The 20713-nt window shown below is 54.6% G+C and overlaps 3 protein-coding genes, 1 long non-coding RNA gene and 1 pseudogene across 9 annotated transcripts; 1 reads left to right on the top strand and 4 right to left on the bottom strand.

Moving 5' to 3' along the window:
• Positions 1-256: 256 nt before the first annotated feature.
• On the bottom strand, positions 257-640 carry LOC131898517 (large ribosomal subunit protein eL43-like; annotated as a pseudogene).
• A 2388-nt stretch (positions 641-3028) lies between these two features.
• Positions 3029-3833, bottom strand: LOC131897885 (uncharacterized). The gene is made up of 2 exons (XR_009375820.1): positions 3522-3833; positions 3029-3264 (listed from the first exon to the last, which is right to left on the bottom strand). It is a non-coding gene; the product is annotated as an uncharacterized LOC131897885 (long non-coding RNA).
• Positions 3621-14528, top strand: Srrt (serrate, RNA effector molecule). 5 transcript variants are annotated; one of them, XM_059248894.1, is made up of 20 exons: positions 3621-3895; positions 4134-4273; positions 7834-7962; positions 8173-8319; positions 8499-8687; positions 10336-10505; positions 10588-10772; positions 10908-11006; positions 11079-11193; positions 11348-11508; positions 11693-11754; positions 11848-11926; positions 12158-12346; positions 12765-12938; positions 13017-13170; positions 13258-13451; positions 13609-13765; positions 13913-14014; positions 14123-14246; positions 14331-14528. In XM_059248894.1, the coding sequence occupies exons 2-20, from the start codon at positions 4152-4154 to the stop codon at positions 14404-14406; spliced, it is 2628 nt and encodes an 875-aa protein (XP_059104877.1). In that variant the 5' UTR covers positions 3621-3895; positions 4134-4151; the 3' UTR covers positions 14407-14528. The 5 variants fall into 5 exon arrangements, with proteins under 5 accessions (XP_059104877.1, XP_059104880.1, XP_059104878.1 ...); XM_059248897.1 differs by lacking the exon at positions 3621-3895 and having other exon boundaries at positions 3902-4273; positions 13925-14014; positions 14144-14246; XM_059248895.1 differs by lacking the exon at positions 3621-3895 and having other exon boundaries at positions 3902-4273; positions 13925-14014.
• Positions 12719-15840, bottom strand: Ufsp1 (UFM1 specific peptidase 1 (inactive)). The gene is made up of 2 exons (XM_059249791.1): positions 15780-15840; positions 12719-15666 (listed from the first exon to the last, which is right to left on the bottom strand). Exons 1-2 carry the CDS (start codon positions 15838-15840, stop codon positions 14783-14785), a joined length of 945 nt encoding a protein of 314 aa, XP_059105774.1. The 3' UTR covers positions 12719-14782.
• A 63-nt stretch (positions 15841-15903) lies between these two features.
• Positions 15904-20389, bottom strand: Ache (acetylcholinesterase (Cartwright blood group)). 2 transcript variants are annotated; one of them, XM_059249666.1, is made up of 4 exons: positions 19322-20389; positions 18501-18985; positions 16912-17081; positions 15904-16109 (listed from the first exon to the last, which is right to left on the bottom strand). In XM_059249666.1, exons 1-4 carry the CDS (start codon positions 20387-20389, stop codon positions 15988-15990), a joined length of 1845 nt encoding a protein of 614 aa, XP_059105649.1. In that variant the 3' UTR covers positions 15904-15987. The 2 variants fall into 2 exon arrangements, with proteins under 2 accessions (XP_059105649.1, XP_059105650.1); XM_059249667.1 differs by having other exon boundaries at positions 18501-18721.
• Between the last annotated feature and the right edge of the window lie 324 nt (positions 20390-20713).

The raw sequence follows: 20713 nt of genomic DNA, 5'->3' as shown, positions 1-20713 counted from the left end.
TGCATAGTAAGTTCCAGGCCAGCAAGGGCTACATAGTGAGATCGTGCCTAAAACGAACGATGTCCTGTGCCTAAAACGAAGGATGTCCTATACTTTATTTATGTATTTATTTGGTTTTTCTAGATAGTGTTTCTCTGTGTAACTCTGTCTGTCTTGGAACTCTCTTTGTAGCCCAGGTTGGCCTCGAACTCATGGAGATCTGACTGCCTCTGCCTCCCGAGTGCTGGGATTAAAGGTGTGGGCCACCATGCCCGGCTGCTAACCTATGCTTTTGTTGTTGTTACATCATAAATTAACCCATTTATTGTAGGCTAGGGATTTCTCAAATGATTCCATTTCTATTGGTCTTTCGATTCCTTTAGTCTTCCGATGGCCGACTTGACTGACCTCGACGAGGTGTTGCAGGTCCAGGCCCCACCAGCCACGGTTCTAATGCAGGAACCACAGTGCCAGATGCTAATGGCCTGTTTCTTCATCTTGGTCTTGCCCCAGAAGGAGCCGATGTACTTGACATGCTAGCTGATTTCAGTTTTCTTTGCCACTTTCCAGAGGGCATCATTAGAGTAGGTCCTATGTTTACCAGTGATCCTGACCTTCTTGGTGCATTTAACCATGATGCCATGAGATAGTCTAAAGCCAGATGAGGTACTTTTTAAAACAAAACAAAACTTTTTATTTATTTTACATACCAAGCAGTTTCTCCTCCCTCCTCTCCTCTCGTTCCCTCCCCCACCTCCTTCCTTACCCCCCCCCCCTTCCCCATCTACTTGTCCTCTGTCTCCATTCAGAAAGGTTAAGGCCTCCCATGGGAGTCAACAAAGTGTGACATATCAAGTTGAGGCAGGACCAAGCTCCTCTCCCCTGCATCAAGGCCGAGCGAGGCATCCCACCATAGGGAACAGGTTCCAAAAAGCCAGTTCATGAGCCAGGCACAGGTCCTGGTCCCACTGCTAGGGGTCGCACGAACAGACCAAGTTGCACAACTGTCACCCACATGCAGAGGGTCTAGGTCCGTCCCATGCAGGCTCCCTGGTTGCCGGTCCAGAGTCCGTGAGCTCCCACGAGTGAGGTCAGCTTTCTCTGTGGGTTTCCCCGCCATGATCCTGCCCCTCCTTGCTCATGTTATCCCTCCTCCCTCTCTTCAACTGGACTCCCAGAGCTCAGCCCAGTGCTTGGCTGTGGATCTCTGCAGCTGCTTCTGTCAGTTACGGGATGAAGGTTCTATGATGACAATGAGAGTATTCACAGGGAAAACCAGATCAGGCACTGTTGCTGGGAGTCTTTTTGTTTGTTTTTGAGACAGGGTTTCTCTGTGTAGCCCTGGCTGTCCTGGAACTCACTCTGTAGACCAGGCTGGACTCAAACTCAGAGATTCGCCTGCCTCTGCCTCCCAGAGTGCTGGGATTAAAGGTGTGTGTGCCACCACGGCCCGGCTCCTTAGGACTCTTAGCTGGGGTCAATTGTGGATTCCTGGGAGTTCCACTGGCACCAGGTTTTTCCCTAACCCCATAATGGCTCCCTCTATGAAGATAATCTCTTTCATTGCTCTCCCTCTCCATCTCTCCCCTAACTTAACCATCCTGATTCCTCATGTTCTCATCCCTCATCCCCTCCTCTCTACCCCCCCCCCCCCCAGTTTACCCAGAAGATCTTATCTATTTCCCCTTCCCAGGGTGATCCCTCTGTCCCTCTTAGGGTCTGACAAGTACCTTTATAAAGGATAGATTCTAATGCATCCCAGGCTACCCTTGAATTTGATACATAGCTGAGGCTGGTCTTGAACTCTGGATCCTTTGACCTTCACTTCCCAAGTGCTGGGATTACAGGCGTGTGCCACTGTGTCTGCCTACATTTTTTGTAGGTGGGGGGCAGGAGGATGCTGGGGTGGACCAGGGACACATACATGCTAAACAAATGCCCTACTACTGAACTGTACCCCCCAGCCTCCTTCTCTCCTTGGTTTCTCACATCCTAAACCCAGGTCTTTTCATTTGGTAGGCAAGCATTCTATCTTTGAGCTGTATATACCACTGTTTCTCTTTTCTTTTTCTTTTTTTTGGTTTTTCAAGATAGGGTTTTTCTGTGTAGCTTTGTGCCTTTCCTGGATCTTGCTCTGTAGCCCAGGCTGGCCTCGAACTCACAGAGATCTGCCTGGCTCTGCCTCTGAGTGCTGGGATTAAAGGCGTGTGCCACCACCGCCCAGCTGCTTCCCTTTTCTTAAATTATGTGTGGATGAGCTGGGTGGGGTGGCACATGCCTTTAATCCCAGCACTCGGGAGGCAGAGTTCTTCAGAGGGAGTTCCAGGATAGCCAGGGCTACACACACACACAAAAAAAACTATGTGTGTGTGTGTGTGTGTGTGTGTATGTATGGGTATATGTACATTTGAGCATAGTGCCCTTGTAGTCCAGAAGAGGTCATCAGATCCCCAGGAACTGGAGTTAACAGCCCGAGAGCCACCAGACATAGTGGATGCTGTGAATCAAACTCTGGTTCACTGCAAGAGCAGGAAGTGCTCTTAACCACTGAACCATCTTTCCAGACCTTTTTGGAAAGTGCTTTTGAGACTGGGTTTCACTAAATTGTCCAGGCTGGCTTTGAACTCATTCTCCTGCTTCAACTTCCTGAGTAGCTGGGATCGCAGGGCTGTGCCAACATGACTGTACTAAATTTTTCAATGCCCCTTGTTGTAAAGACACTTTTTTTTTGAGGGCCTGAACTCACAGACAACCACCTGGCTCTGCCTCCGGAGTGCTGGGATTAAAGGCGTGCGCCACCACCGGCCGGCGTAAACGTAAAGACACCATTTTACATGTTGGGATTTTCTTGCTGGGAGCAAGGCTGTTGCGTGCTCCATTCTTTTTTCTTTCTTTTTGGTTTTTCGAGACAGGGTTTCTCTGTGTAGCTTTGCGCCTTTCCTGGGACTCACTTGGTAGTCCAGGCTGGCCTCGAACTCACAGAGATCCGCCTGGCTCTGCCTCCCGAGTGCTGGGATTAAAGGTGTGCGCCACCACCGCCCGGTCGTGCTCCATTCTTTAGCTTGGTATTTTATTCACTGAGAAGGGCTTAGTGTTATCTTGGGGAATTATGCGTTTAAACTGGGAGCTACTGGATCCCGGTGGTTGTTCCCAGACTGCTACGTACTGCTTCCCATTAAAGTATTGGGCATTAAAACTGAGATTTGCACGGTTTGCACTATTAGGCGCCTCTGTCCAAGAAAAGCAGGAAGGATGCGTTTTGCAGGTAGCACGTTCTGTGGATTTCTGCGGAAGAAGAAAATGGTGGGAGGCGATGCCTTTAAAATGGTTGCTTCTATGCATTATTCCCTAGACATCCACAGTCCTCAAACCCATCCACATCGCGAGGAGAGGGCAAATCCACCCCTGAAGAGGTCAAAAAGTGTCCCAACCCAGGGCGCTTGCAACGCAACCTCTGGATGCAAACTAGCTCCGACCCAGGAGACGTTAGGGGGGAGCGAAACTCTCCATCTCCATCCCCCTCGTGTTCAAAAGGAACGAACCACGTTCAGGCGGCCTGGCTTGGTCCCGCTCAGCTTCCGTAGCTCCTGGCGCTTTGAGCGATTTTTGTCGTAAAACCGCGCGAGATTTCCGCGTCTCCACCCTTTTCCCGTCATTCCCTTGTTCTCCTCTCTCTGAGTTTTAGTTTGGTCGGGGGGCTTGTTTTAGTTGGAAGCCGAGCTCCGGGGGTGGCGCACGGCACGCGCGGGACCCCCCCTCCCCTCCGCGGTCTCCCTCTCATCTCTCCTCGGCCTCCGGGCCCGAGAACCCCCGCGTCTCCTTCCAGCCTTCCTTGCGACCCCGTCGTCGCGCGTTCCGGTCCGCCCGGAAAACAAGCCCGCCGGCGCGCGCTTCCAACGGCCCCGACCGCTGCCAGGTGGGGGAGGGGAAGGAAAGGCCCGGGTGGCGGGATCGGCAGGCGAGGACTGTGCCCGGGGGCGTCGGGGGTGGACCAGGGGGAAGCCCTGGGGACAGTGAAACTGTCGGAGCGATCGCCCTGCCCGGGATGGCAGGCCGGCCTCGGCGGGAGGGAGGCGGGCGTGCTGCCCCCGGGGGACTGTCCCTCCTCTGGCCCTTGTTCATCATCACCTTGTCCACCCGCCGCCGGGCCCCAGGCCTCCTCTGACAGCACTATGGGTGACAGTGATGACGAATACGATCGAAGACGCAGGGACAAATTTCGAAGGGAGCGCAGCGACTATGACCGATCCCGGGAAAGAGATGAAAGACGGCGAGGGGACGATTGGAGTGACCGGTGAGACAGTCTTAACGTACCCCGCCCCCCATGCACAGCCTTTCCACTCCGAGGCATTATTCCGGTCCTCCTTGTATTTGCATCTTTTTCCCTTATACAATGTTGTTAGGATGTAATCCACCATTGGACCGTTCTTTTCTGTGATTCAGTCTATTCACCATTGTCTTAGATTTTGAGAGGCCTTTTAGATCAAAGCGACAGCCAGAAGTAGGGGTGGACAGGAGCCCAACCCAGCTGGTTGGATGGACCACTGCATCTTTCATGCAGGCCTAAGGCCACAGACCCCCATCTTAAACCGGAACAATAAGGACGAATAAACAGATGGAAGCGTTAGGAAAAAAAGTTTCAGTGGGAAAATCAGTCTTTGTACGGGCATCAGGAGTTTGCATTTCTTTCCTTTCCCTCCCTTCTTTCCATTGGAAAGATGGAGTTTCCTATAGCCCTGTTGGCCTGGAACTTTTTGGGTAGATGGGGATGACATTAAGCTTCTGTCTGCCTTCCCCAGTGCTGAGATTCCAGGCATGCACCACCACATCCTTGTTTAAGCTGTGCCTGGGATGGGACCCAGGGCTTTGTACTTAGGCATTTTATTACTTGTAAATTGCATCATTTATTTATTTATTTGTTTTGTCGTTTTGTTTTGTTTTTTTCGAGACAGGGTTTCTCTGTGTAGTTTTGGTGTCCTGGAACTGGCTCTGTAGCCCAGGCTGGCCTCGAACTCACAGAGATCCGCCTAGCTCTGCCTTCTGAGTGCTGAGATTAAAGGCGTGCAGCTGCCTCTGCTTTCCCAGTGCTGGGATTAAAAGGCATGTGCCACCACCACCAAAAAGAATTTCTTTTTTAATGTTTGTGTGTTTTATCTTACCTGTATTTATGCTGTGCCTGATGCCTGTAAGAAGCTAGAACAGAGTGGTATACTTGGAACTGGAGTTGACATGGTTGTGCGCTACCATTTGATTCCTAGGCCTCAGCCTCTTGAGTGCTGGAGTTACAAGTGAGTCACTATACCCAGCTCTCCTTCGTGTTTCTTCAAGAAAGAAGAAGCTCAAAGTTGCTTTTCTGAGTCTGACACTAGATGAGGTCCTTCAGAGGTTAGTAGTGTGAGGTCAGAGTGACTTTGGGTACATGCCACAAATAGACATGAGTGGTGGGTCATTGCGGAGGAACCAGGTTCTAAGGAGCAGATAGTGTTCAAGGTGTAAGTGTAGTGTTGGGGAGAGCCATGGGAAGGGGTCACTTAGCTGGATATCTAGGGAATTCCCTTAGCACAGGTGATGTGAACAGCTTGAGGTCAGTAGGCACGACACAGTTCAGACACATGCTTGGTGTAGTGGTTCCCCAACTGTCTGGACACATTGCTGCCTTTGTTAGTGGTGCTGCAGGAATGCTGGTTAAAGCCTCAGGTGCCTTGGCACAAAGCTCAGGACAAGGACACCAGCTTGAAGAGAGCACATCAGTTAGTGTCCCCATAGACGTTGAGTCTTTGTTTCTGGTTTGGTGATGATGAGAAGGATGAGTGAGGGATGGGAAGTGTGCATAACAGAGCACTGTGCTGTGTGTGCTGTGTGTGCTGTGTGTGCTGTGTGGGGCGGCAGTCACTGCCTGCGGCCAGAGCAGTTGTGTGGTTGCCAGGGAGCCTGAAGGTGCTGTTCTACGTAGGTGTCAACACGGGGGCTTCACCCTTACTTAGCGTTAAGCAGACTTGTGAGGGAGAGTAAGTGAAGAGAAGTTGTTACTTAGAAGAAAGCTGTTAATATTTGTTGCTAATGGAACTTGGGGATAGAAACAGAATTTGGAAAACTTGTATCTATCAGTATGAGCTTGACAGAGTCCTAGTGTCAGACTGTTCTGAGATGAGCGGTCTTTTATGAAATATATCTTGTTTGTTTTTTGAGACAGGGTTTCTCTGTAGCCCTGGCTGTCCTGGAACTCACTTTGTAGACCAGGCTGGCCTTGGAACTCAGAGATCCACCTGCCTCTGCCTCTGCCTCCCAAGTGCTGAGATTGAAGGCGTGTGTCCCCCATACCCTGTGAAATGCATCTTATACTATATAGTGAGAACCACCAGGAACTGCCCGAAGAGCTGGTAGCACAATGAACAGAAGGGCATTGAACATTCTAGGCAAGTGTTTTACCACTGAGCTACAGCCCTGGCCTGCTGGTGTGGTTCTGGTAAAACAGTCCAACTAACATTGTTTGAGATAGCGTGTTATGTAGCCCAGTTTGCTCTCATATTTACTAGATAGCTGCCTGCATTTTCCAAGTGTTAGAATTATACCTTGCTTGCCTCAATTCACTCTTAAACTACCTCTTTCAAGGAGAGAGCTCATACCTGTAATCACACTCCTGAGGCAAATGCAGGAGGATTTGTGCAAGTTGGAGACAATCCTGGTCTAAGTAGAGAGTTCTGGCCAGCCGTGACTACAGATTTTGAGATTCTGTCTCAAAAAACAAAAAGAGAACTGGGCAAGGTGCCTCACACCTTTAATTAATCCCAGGAGTCAGGCACTGGAGGATGTCTGAGTTTGAGGCCAGCCTGATCTACATAGTGAGTTCTTGGACAGCCAGGACTACATAGAAAGACCCTGTCTAAAAGATAAATAAATACCCCCCCCCCAAAAAAAAACCTCCCTGGCCCAGCTGCTTGAGAGGTTGAGACAGGAGGATTGCTTGAGTTTAATTGTTTGAAAGCTCTGCCAGCATAGCATGATTCTGTTAACTTTGTGCAGAAGCCAGAAAGCATAACCCACATTATCTGAAACAGCCATTGAAGTAGTTCCTTACATGATAATACATGCGTGTGTGGGGACGGTTGTCTTCCTCCCATCTTATCACTGTAGAAGTTCTTCTAAGCCAGACCTTGATGAGGACAGTGCTCCTCCCCAAGTACCTTTGTGATAGAAGCTTATAATCTCATCTCTTGAAACGGAGGCAGAAGGATCTCCATTTCAGGTGCGGCCTAGTGTACAGTGTGAGTTCACTATGCAATTTAGGGACGCCGCCTCAAGTTATCGGACAGGGCAGCAGGCCTGAGGCCATGGCCCGGCTCCGTGTGGAGCGAACTCAGGAAGCACTAGCTATAGAGAAATAGGTATTAACGGGTCGTTTTGAGGTAGGTGGGTGTGGTGATGTGTGCCTGTGATTGTGCACTCGGGAAATGGAAGCAGGAGATGGGTTCAGAAGGATCAGCTTGCTCACCTAGGGAGGGCCAGGCCAGCTTGTGTGTGAGCCACCACAGCTGACAAGCTACTGGGTTTTTTGTTTGCTCGTGTGCAGTGGTAGGGAAGGGAACCCAGGCCTGTGCTTTCTTTCTTTCTTCCTTTTTTTTTTTTGAGACGGTTTGTCTGTGTAGCCCTGGCTGTCCTGGAATTTCCTTTTGTAGACCAGGCTGGCCTCAAACTCACTGAGATTGGCCTGTCCGTGCCTCCTGATCGCTGGGATCAAGGGCATGCACCACCACTGCGCAGCTAGGCCTGTGTGTTCTAGACAGGCCTTCCACCAGTGCATCCACATCTCCATCTTTTACCGTCTTTACTGTTGTGATTTGTTCTTACTTCCAGAGAGTGGGACCGTGGTCGCGAGCGCCGCAGTCGGGGTGAATATCGAGACTATGACCGGAACCGAAGGGAGCGTTTCTCTCCCCCTCGCCACGAGCTTAGCCCTCCACAGAAGCGCATGCGGAGAGACTGGTGAGGTGGCATCCCTTTTCTCAGCCCTCCTCTCTTGCTGCTGAGAGCTGGTTGCTTCCTTGTCTCAGTCATCCCACGCACCAGCCTTCTTTGTCCCTTTATCCCTTGGGTGAGAGACTCCGTCCTACGTGTGCCCTCTTCTTCCCTGTCCATGTTCTGGAGAGATGGCCTGGTTCTTTCTGTGTCTGACTTTTGTGTCCCCACCCTCAGGGATGAGCACAGCTCTGACCCATACCACAGTGGCTATGACATGCCCTATGCTGGGGGGGGTGGGGGACCAACCTACGGCCCCCCCCAGCCCTGGGGCCACCCAGACGTCCACATCATGCAGCACCACGTCCTGCCTATCCAGGCCAGGTAAAGCTGGGGGTTCTGGGGAGAAGGGAATTTCCAGGTTTCGGGGAGTGTCTGGGACTGCAGAGAGGGCTGGCTAGGTTGTGGGTGCCTGTGAGGTGTAGCACTTACTGCTTGGGGTGGTGGGTGTGTGGGCAAAGGACGGGTGTCTGACTCCCTAGGCTCCACCCCCTCCCCCCCAGGCTGGGCAGCATTGCAGAGATTGACCTGGGTGTGCCGCCACCCATAATGAAGTCCTTCAAAGAGTTCCTCCTGTCCCTCGATGACTCTGTGGACGAGACTGAGGCAGTCAAACGCTACAATGACTACAAGCTCGACTTCAGAAGGCAGCAGATGCAGGACTTCTTCCTGGCTCATAAAGACGAGGAGTGGTGAGTGCCCCTGCTTGTCTGCCCCCCCTCCCCGCCCCGGCCCCTTTCTCTGGTCTGGCCGGAGGAGCTGCAGCCCTGTCCTCCTCCAGCCTCCCCAACATGGCACTTCCTGGGAGTGGGGAGGGGAGGGAGAGAGTGTTGGTGGTGGGACCCCACCACCTCCCTTCTCCGCTGGGACACTTCCAGGCGGCTGACCAGAGCTCCTTAGCCTCTTGGGGCAGCGCAAAGACTGCGGCCCTCGTGTTGGTGTGGGTCATTGTCGTCCCCAGTCACCAGGACCCAGTGTGGCGACCAGTGAAGCCAGACAAGAAGAGCCGAGATCTCAGGGTCGTTTGACAGAAAAAAGAATTTGAGTTTTTTTCCTTATGTGGATGTTTTAATTTTAATCAACCATCTTTTCCCCTCTCCTGCTCCTCCTCCTCATCCTCTTTCTGCTCCTCCTCCTTGAAAAGAGCCAGAACTGGGAACTACACCCGCTCATCGACGGAGCTCGGAGCAAACCCACCTCCACCCCCACCATACCCAGCCCATACATGAGCCCCTGGGCAGAGCGGCGGGGCCCGGCCAGGCAGACAGGCAGGGCACCGCTGTGCACAATGCAGTGGTCTAGCTGAACGTATTGCTTAGGCAGCTAGTCAGTCAGGGCCCCCACCGCGGAGGCCCGCGGGGGCGGGGCATCTAGGCCGGTCACCCCAGCCAGGAGCCAGCGGGCAGCCCGCCAGCCAGCATGGGCCCTGGGCGCCACTAGTTAAATCTTGAGCTCTGTTTGACCAAGCAGCCAAGGTAAAGATCCTGGAGGTGACGCCCGCGGCTTTCCTCTCTGCTCAGCCTGTCCTGTCCTGTCCTTGTGTGCCCCTCTGACTGCCCTGTGTGTCTTTGGACCACTCATGAGCCTCTCATCTTTCTCTGTCCATGTCCTTGCTCTCTGCTGAGCACTTCCTGTTTTGTCTTCTTAACTCGTCATCTGTCTGTTTTAGATTTCTGGGCCCTCCTTACATCCCCCCATTTCTCTCTTTCTCATACCCCAATTGCTTCTGCTTTGGTTTCCTTTTCACACTCCACCCAGACCCTAACCCTCCAGCCCTCTCTCTCTCTCTCCCACGGGCCTATCCCAGGCTGTGCGGGCACTTGGCCTCACTCACCCTTTGCTCTTTCCTGTCCCTTCACTGCCTTATCATCCCACCAGGGAAGAAAGGTGTCCTGCCTTTTGGCCTTTTCTATCTGGTCCACTTCAGGTCTCCTTCTGGCTCCACCTGGGGTGGAGGGAGTTGGCGGGAACCTCGTCTGGGCTTGGCCAGGAGAGGGAGGTTCTCGGGGCTCCTGCTCACGTAGCTTTCCTCTGAAGCATTGGGAGTGGAGACGCTCGCACACTAGTGCTTCCCACAGCGGTCGAGCTGCCCTCCTGACCCTGGCCTGACCAGAGCCGCGGTCCTCCTAACAGCTCCCAGTTCCTGGTTCTCCCCAGATCTTTCCAGAGCATGACCTCTGGCTCCTCTGGCTGTCGGGTGGTTGTAGTGCACCCCTTTGTGGATGTTGTTACCTTCTGTGGGGTGAGAGGCTCGGCCCCGCCTTCCTTGGGCCCCTCCCCACAGCCTGGCCTGGGCCTGTGGTAACTGCTGTTTCTCCCACCCTGCTGCTTCTTCCTCAGGTTCAGATCCAAGTACCACCCTGATGAGGTGGGAAAGCGTCGGCAGGAGGCCCGGGGGGCCCTGCAGAACCGACTGAAGGTGTTTCTGTCCCTCATGGAGAGCGGCTGGTTTGATAACCTTCTCCTGGACATAGACAAAGCTGATGCCATTGTGAAGATGTTAGATGCAGGTGTGGGCTTAGCGGCCGGGAGGCTTGGCTGGGAGTGGAAGCCCGAGTTTGTGGGGTATGACCTCTGCTCCTGTCGTTGTAGCTGTCATTAAGATGGAAGGCGGCACGGAGAATGATCTCCGAATCCTGGAGCAGGAGGAAGAGGAGGAACAGGCCGCCAAGACTGGGGAGGCCAACAAGAAAGAGGAAGGCCGTGCTGGAGCAGGTCCGGGGGACGGAGAGCGCAAGGTCAACGATAAGGAGGAGAAGAAAGAAGAGGGCAAACAGGTCACGAACCGAATGAATGAGGCGGGCTGAGGGAGCTGGAGCCTCCACCTGGGGATGGGGGGTCTGGGGGTCCTGGTGCAGCAGCAGCAGCAGCAGCAGGAGAGATCGGCTTTCTCAGACCGTCTCCTCCTGCAGGCTGAAAATGACAATTCTAATGACGACAAGACGAAGAAGTCTGAGGCCGACGGGGACAAGGAGGAGAAGAAGGAAGAAGCTGAGAAGGAACCCAAAAAGGTGAGGTGTGTGCGGGAGGCCCGGGTGTGGGAGGATCCCGGGGTCTTGACTGACCTGCTCCCGCTCCCACAGAGCAAGAAGCGGAACCGGAAGCACAGCGGTGATGACAGCTTCGATGAGGGCAGCGTGTCGGAGTCGGAGTCCGAGTCAGAGAGTGGGCAAGCCGAGGAGGAGAAGGAGGAGGCTGGTGCGCTCCTTTGTTTTACTGCGGGGGGCGGTGAGCGAGAGCGTGCTGCAGAGACAGTCTGGTGGGAAGGGGTTCTGTGGGGTGATGTCTGCTGTGACTGCTGCTCCACCCAAGTAAAGAATCCCGAACCAATTCCTCTCTCCTTCCTGCGCAGAAGAAGCGCTTAAGGAGAAGGAGAAGCCCAAGGAGGAGGAGAGGGAGAAACCTAAGGATGCTGCTGCGGGGCTGGAGTGTAAGCCCCGGCCCCTGCACAAGACGTGCTCGCTCTTCATGCGCAACATCGCCCCCAACATCTCCAGGGCAGAGATCATCTCTGTGAGTGGGGACATCGGTCTTGGGGGCAGGGTTGGGGTGAGGCTGCCTTTGCCATAGGGAGGCCTAGTTTGGTGTGCATTGTGGTTCTTGGGTGTTGGGGGTGAAGGCTACTTGTTCAGGTTCTAAAGAGTGGAGATGAGGGAGGGAGTCGAGTCACTGGCTTGTCTTTTCTTGGTTCCTGCAGCTTTGTAAAAGATACCCAGGCTTTATGCGAGTGGCACTGTCAGAGCCCCAGCCCGAGAGGAGGTGAGGAGCTGGACACCTTGGGATGGTGCGAGGAGACGAGGCAGTGGGTCCTTGGCTCCGTCCAGGACTGCGCTGACAAGCTTTCTTCTGTAGGTTTTTTCGCCGTGGCTGGGTGACTTTTGACCGCAGTGTCAACATTAAAGAGATATGTTGGAACCTGCAGAACATCCGAGTAAGTGCTGGGCCCGGGCTGCAGGGAGCATCGCCAGGCCCTGCCTGTCCACCCCTCCGTGACCACTTGTAGCCATGAAGGTTCACCTTGCTTCACTCTGTCTGAGAAGCTGTGGGGCTCTGACCCCTCGGGTCCCCGTCCCTGGGGAGTTTGGGTTTAACCACCAAGGTTATAGATAGGGCCCAGTCCTCAGGGGTAGTGGTTGGCCAGCTGTTGATTGTGTCCCTACAGCTCCGCGAGTGTGAACTGAGTCCTGGTGTGAACAGAGACCTGACCCGGCGTGTCCGCAACATCAACGGCATCACACAGCACAAACAGATAGTGCGCAACGACATCAAGCTGGCCGCCAAGCTGGTCCACACCCTGGATGACAGGACCCAGCTCTGGGCCTCGGAGCCCGGGACACCTCCCGTGCCCACAGTCAGTGACTCCCAGGGCTTGTTTCCAGTGCACCCAAGGGCTCCTTGTGCCTCCTCCCTCTCCCTCCCTCCCACCCTCCCTCCCTCCCTCCCTCCCCCCCCTAGTTCAGTAGTGGGAATTGGGTAAAGTATAGAGCAGGAGTACCCCTGTGAGCTGCCATCTGACCTCATTTTCTTATTTTCATGACCCCTGGGGCCCACCCACAACCTCCCTTATTTGCCCCTCTGGGTGGTATCTCCCTCAGCTCCCAACAGCAGCGCAGTCATTCTGGGCTAGGAAGGAAGAGCCTAGGGTTGTGGCGAGTGGTAGGAAGCGCACCCACACACACACATACCCACCCACCCCACCCCCATCCCCCACCCCGGTCTCAGTTTCTGGGTTGATTTCTCCGCCTCATTGGCCGTCTCATCCCTGTTAGAGTCTGCCCTCGCAAAACCCCATCCTGAAGAACATCACTGACTACCTGATTGAGGAAGTGAGTGCCGAGGAGGAGGAGCTTCTGGGGAGCAGTGGAGGGCCCCCTCCTGAGGAACCTCCCAAGGAAGGCAATCCAGCAGAGATCAATGTGGAGAGGGATGAGAAGCTGATCAAGGTGCCGGTTCTGACCACCTGGGGTAGTATGGCCAGAGGTGCAGGGCTGAGTCCTGACCTTGTGTGTCCCCTCCCTCAGGTCTTAGATAAACTCCTTCTCTATCTGCGCATTGTGCATTCTCTGGATTATTACAACACTTGTGAGTACCCCAATGAGGACGAGATGCCTAACCGCTGCGGCATAATCCACGTCCGGGGGCCCATGCCTCCCAACCGGATCAGTCACGGAGAAGGTACACTCCAGCTCCCCCAAGTCTGTCTTCTGTCCCTCCTCACCCCTGCTTCCAGCTCCCTCTCATCCTGCCCTGTCCTCCACACAGTGCTGGAGTGGCAGAAGACATTTGAGGAGAAACTGACTCCACTGCTGAGTGTGCGCGAATCCCTTTCTGAAGAAGAGGCCCAGAAGATGGGTCGCAAAGACCCTGAGCAGGAAGTAGAGAAGTTTGTCACCTCCAACACGCAGGAACTGGGCAAGGATAAGTGGCTATGTCCTCTCAGTGGCAAGAAATTCAAGGTCTGGGATGTGAAGAGAATTGGTGGGTGGACTGGGAGGTGGCCTGGGGGCAGCAGGACCCCCAAAGGACTGGAGGAGGCCTGTGACCTTCCAGGTGGGGAACTGGAGGGAAGGGACTGCAGTGTGCTCTGTCCTCATCCCCTCCTCTCTCACCCAGGGCCCTGAGTTTGTGCGCAAACACATCTTCAATAAACACGCAGAGAAGATCGAAGAGGTGAAGAAGGAGGTGGCATTTTTTAACAACTTCCTCACAGATGCCAAGCGCCCAGCTTTGCCCGAGATCAAGCCGGCTCAGCCCCCTGGCCCTGCCCAGAGTAAGATACGATCCATGGGGGCTGCCACATCTCTTCTTTGAGTCCTTAGTCCTTGAGAAGTCTACCCACTAATCCCCAGGCTCTATTCCTAGAATTCCTGTCACCCCCTTCCCTCCCCCGCAGTAATTCATGTTCCTGTCCATGTTGTACTCCCCCCAGGCCTGACCCCAGGACTTCCCTATCCACACCAGACACCACAGGGCTTGATGCCGTATGGTCAGCCCCGGCCTCCCATCTTGGGCTATGGAGGTGAGTCTGGAAAGGCGATGCAGGGCCTTGGTGTTTGAGGAGGGTTACACAGCTTAGCTAGGCTGAGGTTGAGGTCAGTTTTTAGTTCAACCCGGGTCTTTCTCATAGCTGGTGCTGTCCGCCCTGCAGTCCCAACAGGAGGGCCTCCATACCCCCATGCTCCATATGGTGCCGGCCGCGGGAACTATGATGCGTTTCGAGGCCAAGGATATCCTGGGAAACCTCGGAACAGGTGAGCGTGAAAGGAGAGGGACCCAGGCTTCTTCCCCTCCTCTGACCAGGGACTTGTGTCTCATCACACTCCTTTATTTCCCAGGATGGTTCGAGGAGACCCGAGGGCCATCGTGGAGTACCGGGACCTGGATGCCCCAGATGACGTTGATTTCTTTTGAGCCGTCCTCTTGCCCTCTTTACATCGTTACCATCTCTACCCGACTACTTCACCCCATCAGCTGAGAATTGTTTTGTACGTTATTTTTCCTGCTAGTAAAAGCACTTCGGTAGTGTCTCTTAACTGTGTGCTGTATGCCTTTTCCCAGACACAGGCTGGACCATAGTAAGCTGAATTATACCAGTTTATTATTATTTTGAGAACCGTATCTTTCTCTGTAACCCTGCCTAGCCTAGAATTTCAGGCTGGCTTTGAACTCAGATCCACCTGCCTGTCATTGCCCTGTCCCAGATTTTTGGTGCTGGAAAAGACTTGTCTGCTGGGCACCTGTGAGAAGTAACAGGTGCCTATCTCACAGTGCAGGCTGGGTGCGTTGATCAGGTGCGTCTGGTCAAGCACAGGTTGTAGAAGGAATTGGAATCAAAGACGCTGCTTACCCTTCGCCAGCCCACCCACCCAGCAGCTTGCAGTTGACTACGGCTCTTCGGAGTGCCCCAGTAGTGTGGGTCCAGTGTCAGGACATAGGTGTCCCTACCTGGCCCCTCGCAGACTCCCAGCAAGGCTTTGGACTGAGCGTCTGCGTCCCCTCCCACCATTACTGGGCCGCCGCCCTCCAGGAAGTGGGAATAGAGCCGCTCCAGTTCTCCCACAATTCCGGCTCCACGGGGCACGTGGCATAGGCGTCCCTGAGGTCCTCCGAAGTGTTCCAGGCAGAGGCTGGCCTCTACACAGCCGATCCAATCCCGAGAGTCCCGGAACCCTGGGGGCTTGTCGCCCATGTCCTCCAGGGCAGCCTGTATGGCTGCCAGCCCAGGCACGCCCGAGGACTGGCCCTCGGGCCAAGAGCACAGTGTCTGCAGGGTGCGGTAGCCGCATCCCCAGCCGCGGTCATCCAGGCCGTCGCAGCCGTAGTGATAGTAAAGGTAGTGGCCGGAGAGGAGCGCCAGGCGGGCGGGACCCTGGCCGGGCAGAGCCAGGCCCAGGTGCACGTCTTTGAGCAGCAGCTCCAGGGCGCTCAGTGGGGCAGCCGTCACCGAGGCGGGGCGAATTCCGGGTTCCCGGTCTTTTCTGGGGCTAGCTGCGGGCAGGGTGAGCGCGCGGACCCGGGGAACCCTCACCGAGCCGAAGCACGAAGCAGGAGGGACGCCACAAGTAGACACCGACTTGCAAACCTTCCGACAGGCGCCGGCAAGCCCGGCTCGCTCCGCAGTCGCAAGCTCCGCCCAAGGGGGGCGGGTCCAGGACTTGCTTCCGCCGGATGCTGCCGGCAAGGTGCAGCAGTGTGCGCCAATCCCGGGGCTTCTGCTCCCCGCGTCCCAGAGACTCGGTCCCCGCCCCAACTTCCCGCCAGTCGCAGACTCTAGTGGCTGTAACAGTTTATTGGCGGCCCAGAGGGGCGAAGGCACCGCGGGGAGGGGAGCTCGGCCCCAGACATGCAGAAGATGGGGAGCCCCTGGTGGGGGGAGTCGGGACGGGGTGACAGGGCCTGGGGCTCGGTTGTGTTATATCCCAGCCCTTAAATAAATAGTGTATGTACAGCTAGGGGCTCGGGCCGGGCGGCGGGACCTGAGGCCCCCCCGGGTCACAGGTCTGAGCAGCGCTCCTGCTTGCTGTAGTGGTCGAACTGGTTCTTCCAGTGCACCATGTAGGAGCTCCAGCGGTGGAACTCGGCCTTCCACTGGCGCTCCGCCTCGTCCAGCGTGTCTGCAGCCGGGGCGCCCCGCAAGAGCGGGAGGAGGAGACCGAGCAGGTCGGACCGTGAGAGCGGCCGTCCAGGGCGCCGCCACGCACGCCACGCCGGAGGCCGAATGGTGTGGTGGAGAGAGAACAGTGGATGGTGATCCGGAGAATGAGAGCAGAGGTGGAGAAGGGCGGCAGGAGGGAGAGAGGAGGAGAGCAATGACCGGAAGATGGAGGGGACGGACAGGATCGGAATGGCAGGAGGGTCCACGGGTTGGTGGGGGGAAAGAGAAGATACAGAGATGGTTGGCGGTTATAAGCCCCGTTAGCTGGCTCTGTCTAGCCCCGGGTCCGTCCCCCCTCAACATCAGGCTCAATTTGCAAGTGATAATTTTACATTAAAAAAGAAAACTGGTTTTTGAATTTTCGCTTTAAACAATGGTGTGTAGATCCCTGAGTCTATCTAGCTCGTCTCCGCTTGAGAAGGGAGTGGGGCGCTGTATCCCTGAGAGGGGCCTCTTTTTTTTCCTCCCAGCCACATACTAAAGTGTCCTCTGAGGGCAGAGGGGGAAGAGACTGTAGTCACAGCCAGGGAAGCCGGGCGTGGAGGAGGAAAAGGAAGAGAAGGAGGAGGCACAGGGATAAGTCTGGCCTGGGCCTCGGGGCAGCCTCCCCATGGGCGGGGCTTGGGCAGGTGCAGGGAGCCTCCGTGGCTAGGGGAGGTGGAGAAGAGAGGGATTACACCCTGTCTTTGCACCCCTTTCCTCTCCCCTCCTTCCAACCCTTGCCGCCTCGTCCGTCCCCTGCCCCCCGACACCGCCCCTACCGGTGGCGCTGAGCAATTTGGGGAGAAAGCGATTCCAGAAGGCGCAGGTCTGGGCGCGCAGCCCCCGCCGCACCTCCAACGGCTTCAGGTTTAGGCTCACATATTGCTGCGCTCCAGTGGTGTACGGTGGCCACTGTGGGGACTTGGAGTCTCGAGGGTCATTGGGGTCCCTGTGGAAGGAAAGGGAAATCTCAGCCTGCCCAGAGGGATAAGGAGTGAAGTCGTTGGTCCTCTTCCTGACTCCAGACCCTCTTCAACTCCGTGGAGAAACCCTCCCCTCCCCTCTCTTCTCCCTACCCCATCCAGTCAGCCGTCTCTCTAGCTCCATCTGCGTGTGTGCGCGTGTCACTGTGTAACTCAATCCCACAATGCTTCTGCCTCAGTTTCCCAGAGCGCAGGAATTACAGACATGGGATGCCAAGGGGGTTTCCCCCCTTCCCCCCCTTGGGACTTCTCTGTCTCTTTCTCCACTTCTCTTTGTTTTCTTGTTCCATTTTTATTTTCTCCTTTCCATTTAAATATATATATATATGTATATATATATATGAAATATGTATATATATGTATATATGTATATGTATATATGTATATGTGTATATATGTATATATATGTATATGTATATATATGTATATATGTATATATATGTATATATATATGAAATAGTTTCTAGCTGGGCGTGGTACCACAAACTTTTAATCCCAGCACCCAGGGGGCCTCAAGAGGCAGGTGAATTTCTGTGAGTTTGAGGCCAGCCTGACCCACATGGAGAATTCCAAGTCAGCCCGGGATACATAGTGAGACCGTATTTCAAAATAAAATACGAATTCTAGGATTGTGCATTTAGCTGTGTGGGTAGGTGCAGTCCTGTTTCTACAAACATCATCTTTACTTTTGGTGATGCAAAATCTGGTGCACTCAAGAGTTTGTGCCTGCTAGGCAAGTAAGTACTTTGCCAACTTGGGTACACCCCCAATCCTCTATTGCCTTTCTCTGTCTTCTTAATATTTTTTAAAATGATGATGATGATGATGATGATGATGATGTGTGTGTGTGTGTGTGTGTGTGAGAGAGAGAGAGAGAGAGAGAGAGAGAGAGAGAGAGAGAGAGAGAGAGAGAAGTCAGGGTAAATTTATGGAGTCATTTCTCGCCTTCCACCTTTATGTGGGTTCCAGGAATCCAGCTCAGGTAATGAGGCTTGCACAACAATCCCTTTTACCTGTTTTGAACCATCCTGCCAATCACCTTGCTATCTTTTGCAGTGAGTGCTGGGGATGGCCTCATATATAGCCTTAGCCTTTTACCCCTAAGCCCTCCCGCAACAGGACCTCACTATGTAGTTCCAGGTAGCCTGGAACTCGATATATAGAGTGGACTGTCCTCTGTCTTCTGAGTGCTGGGATTAAAGCTGTCCAGCTCTGTTTCCATCTCATAAGGACTCCCCATCCTGCCTGCCTGTTCTCCGCATGACCGTTGGCTTTCTCTCCATCCCCTTTCCTTTGTGGATGTTTCTCTTCTCTTTCCACTATCAGCCACGGGCACCCCTCTCCCCTGGAGCCCCGGAGGCCGTCCCCACTCCAATACCACTGACCCTGTGCGGGCAAAATTGGTCCAGTATTTCATAAGTCGCTGAGCAAAGATTCTCTCCTCCATGGTGTAGTTCAGCGAAGGGTCCAGGGGGAGCCCAAAGATGAACTCGATTTCATAGCCATGGGGCACCCCCATCCAGAGGGGCCAAGTCATTGTGGAGGCACGGTGTTCAAAGACGTAGGCATAGACCCGGGCCCCTTGGGCAGCCAGTCGACCAGCCAGCTGGGCCACGGGGCATACAACGTTGTGGTCGCCTACCACTGCACTCATGGAATCCCTCAGGTGGACAGGGTCCTCGGGGTGCAGCCAGTCTGTATAATGTAGGACCACAGCCTCGGCCGCCAGGTCACTTGCTTGGGGTACACCGATCCGCACCCCAGCCAGGAACTGGGCCCGGTTGATGAGAGATTCATTGTCTTTGCTGAAGCCTGGGACCCCGTAAACCAGAAAGTAGGAGCCCTCGTCCTTCACCACACCCACCAGCACCTGAGGATAGTTGGGGATGGGGGAAAGGATGGAGAGATGGTAGACAGGCAGAAACAGATGAACAAACAGACAGCCAGAGAGACGAACCATTACAGAGCCAGAATTACGTGGAGCAGAGAGCAGGGGAGGGAGAGAAAGAAAAAAAATATACCCATAGTTTCTTTTCTTGCCCAGCAACCACTATGGGATCTGAACCCTCCACAGGGAGGGACTGACCTTGGGACCCACAAACTTGGACTTCTAAAAATGGATCTGCAGTAAGCCCTCATGCTTGGGTCTCTGGGGGAAGGGGAGGAATGGATGAAACCCAGAAGCGTCTAGTCAACCATTAGTCACCTGCAGGTCTTGAAAATCTCCAGCATTGATGAGGGCCTCTGGCGTGTCACTGAGGAAGTCCCCGTCCACCACAGGCACAAAGGGGAATCGGAAGACACTCTCTTGAGGCAGCACGTGCCACTCGTGGTCCACCAGGTCCTGAGCTGGCCGCGTCCGCAGGCAGGCTATCAGCTCTGTGTCGTTGCCGCCAGCGCCGCCTGGAGGACAGCCCACGAGGTGGGCCAGCAGTGTGGCCCTGCGCCTGGCCTCTCCTGCACCCATGGTGGCCCAGGGCCCATTGGGTGTACCGCTCTGCAGGACAGCCCTGTGGAAGAGGCTCCGGCTGGGCAGGGACAGAATGTGCATGCCCACGGAGGCTGCACCCGCACTCTCCCCAAACAGAGTCACCGACATCGGGTTTCCCCCAAAGGCTGCAATATTTTCTTGCACCCACTGCAAGGCAAGCCGTTGATCCAGCAGGCCTACATTGCCAGGGGCTTCTCTGCTGCCCGGCAGGGCCAAGAAGCCAAAGGTTCCTACTCGGTAGTTCATAGATACCAATACGATCCCCTCAACCTGGGCCAGGAAACGGCCATCATACACGTCCAAGGAGGTTGCTCCGCTGTAGAAGCCACCCCCATAGATCCAGATGAGGACAGGTGTGGGAGAAGTAGGCCTGGGATATGGTGTCCACACATTAAGATACAGGCAGTCTTCGCTCATTGCTCGGTTGGGGTTCCACATCTCAATACCCTCAAACCCAGGGTACAGGGTATCCACGTATTGGTAGCAGACATTTTGGAAGGCGGTAGCATCCAACACTCCTGACCAGGGCCTCTTGGGCTCTGGTGGCATAAACCTACGTGAGCCCACAGGGGGCTCTGCAAAGGGGATGCCCAGAAAAGCTGAGACGGGGCCCCCAGGGGCCTTTAGGCGGATGCCCCTCAGCTGGCCCCCTCGAACCCTCACCAGCAGCTGTGGGTCTTCCCGGCCCTCAGCCCCTGCCCCTCCGCCCAGGAGGGAGAGGAGGAGGAAGAGGAGTGGAGAAGCCAGGGAGGGTGTGTGCGGGGGATACCGGGAAGGCCTCATGACTGCCAAGACAGGCGATGTCTGCTGGGAGAGAAAAAGGTAAAGGGTGAAGACTGGAGGCGGCAGCGGCGCAGAGAGATTAAGTAACAGTTTTGCCCCAGGGTTATCGAGGAGTTGCAGAGGAGGTGGGGCAGATTGGCAACGGGAGGGAGAAACGGAGTCAAACTAGGAGACAAGACACCGACAGACAAACCAGAGGGAACACAAGATCAGACAGACAGACAGACAGACACACCCATACCACAAGCGCAGCCGACTGAGATAAGACCGGCTAACGCACACTCTCCCCTACCCAGCAAGTCCCAAGGCCTCCCATACCTCCTT

The sequence above is a fragment of the Peromyscus eremicus genome, chromosome 23 (genome assembly GCF_949786415.1).
Source record: "Peromyscus eremicus chromosome 23, PerEre_H2_v1, whole genome shotgun sequence".
Classification (NCBI taxonomy): domain Eukaryota; kingdom Metazoa; phylum Chordata; class Mammalia; order Rodentia; family Cricetidae; genus Peromyscus; species Peromyscus eremicus.
Note: the sequence above shows the minus strand (reverse complement) of the source record. Positions and strands in the feature narration are given on the sequence as shown.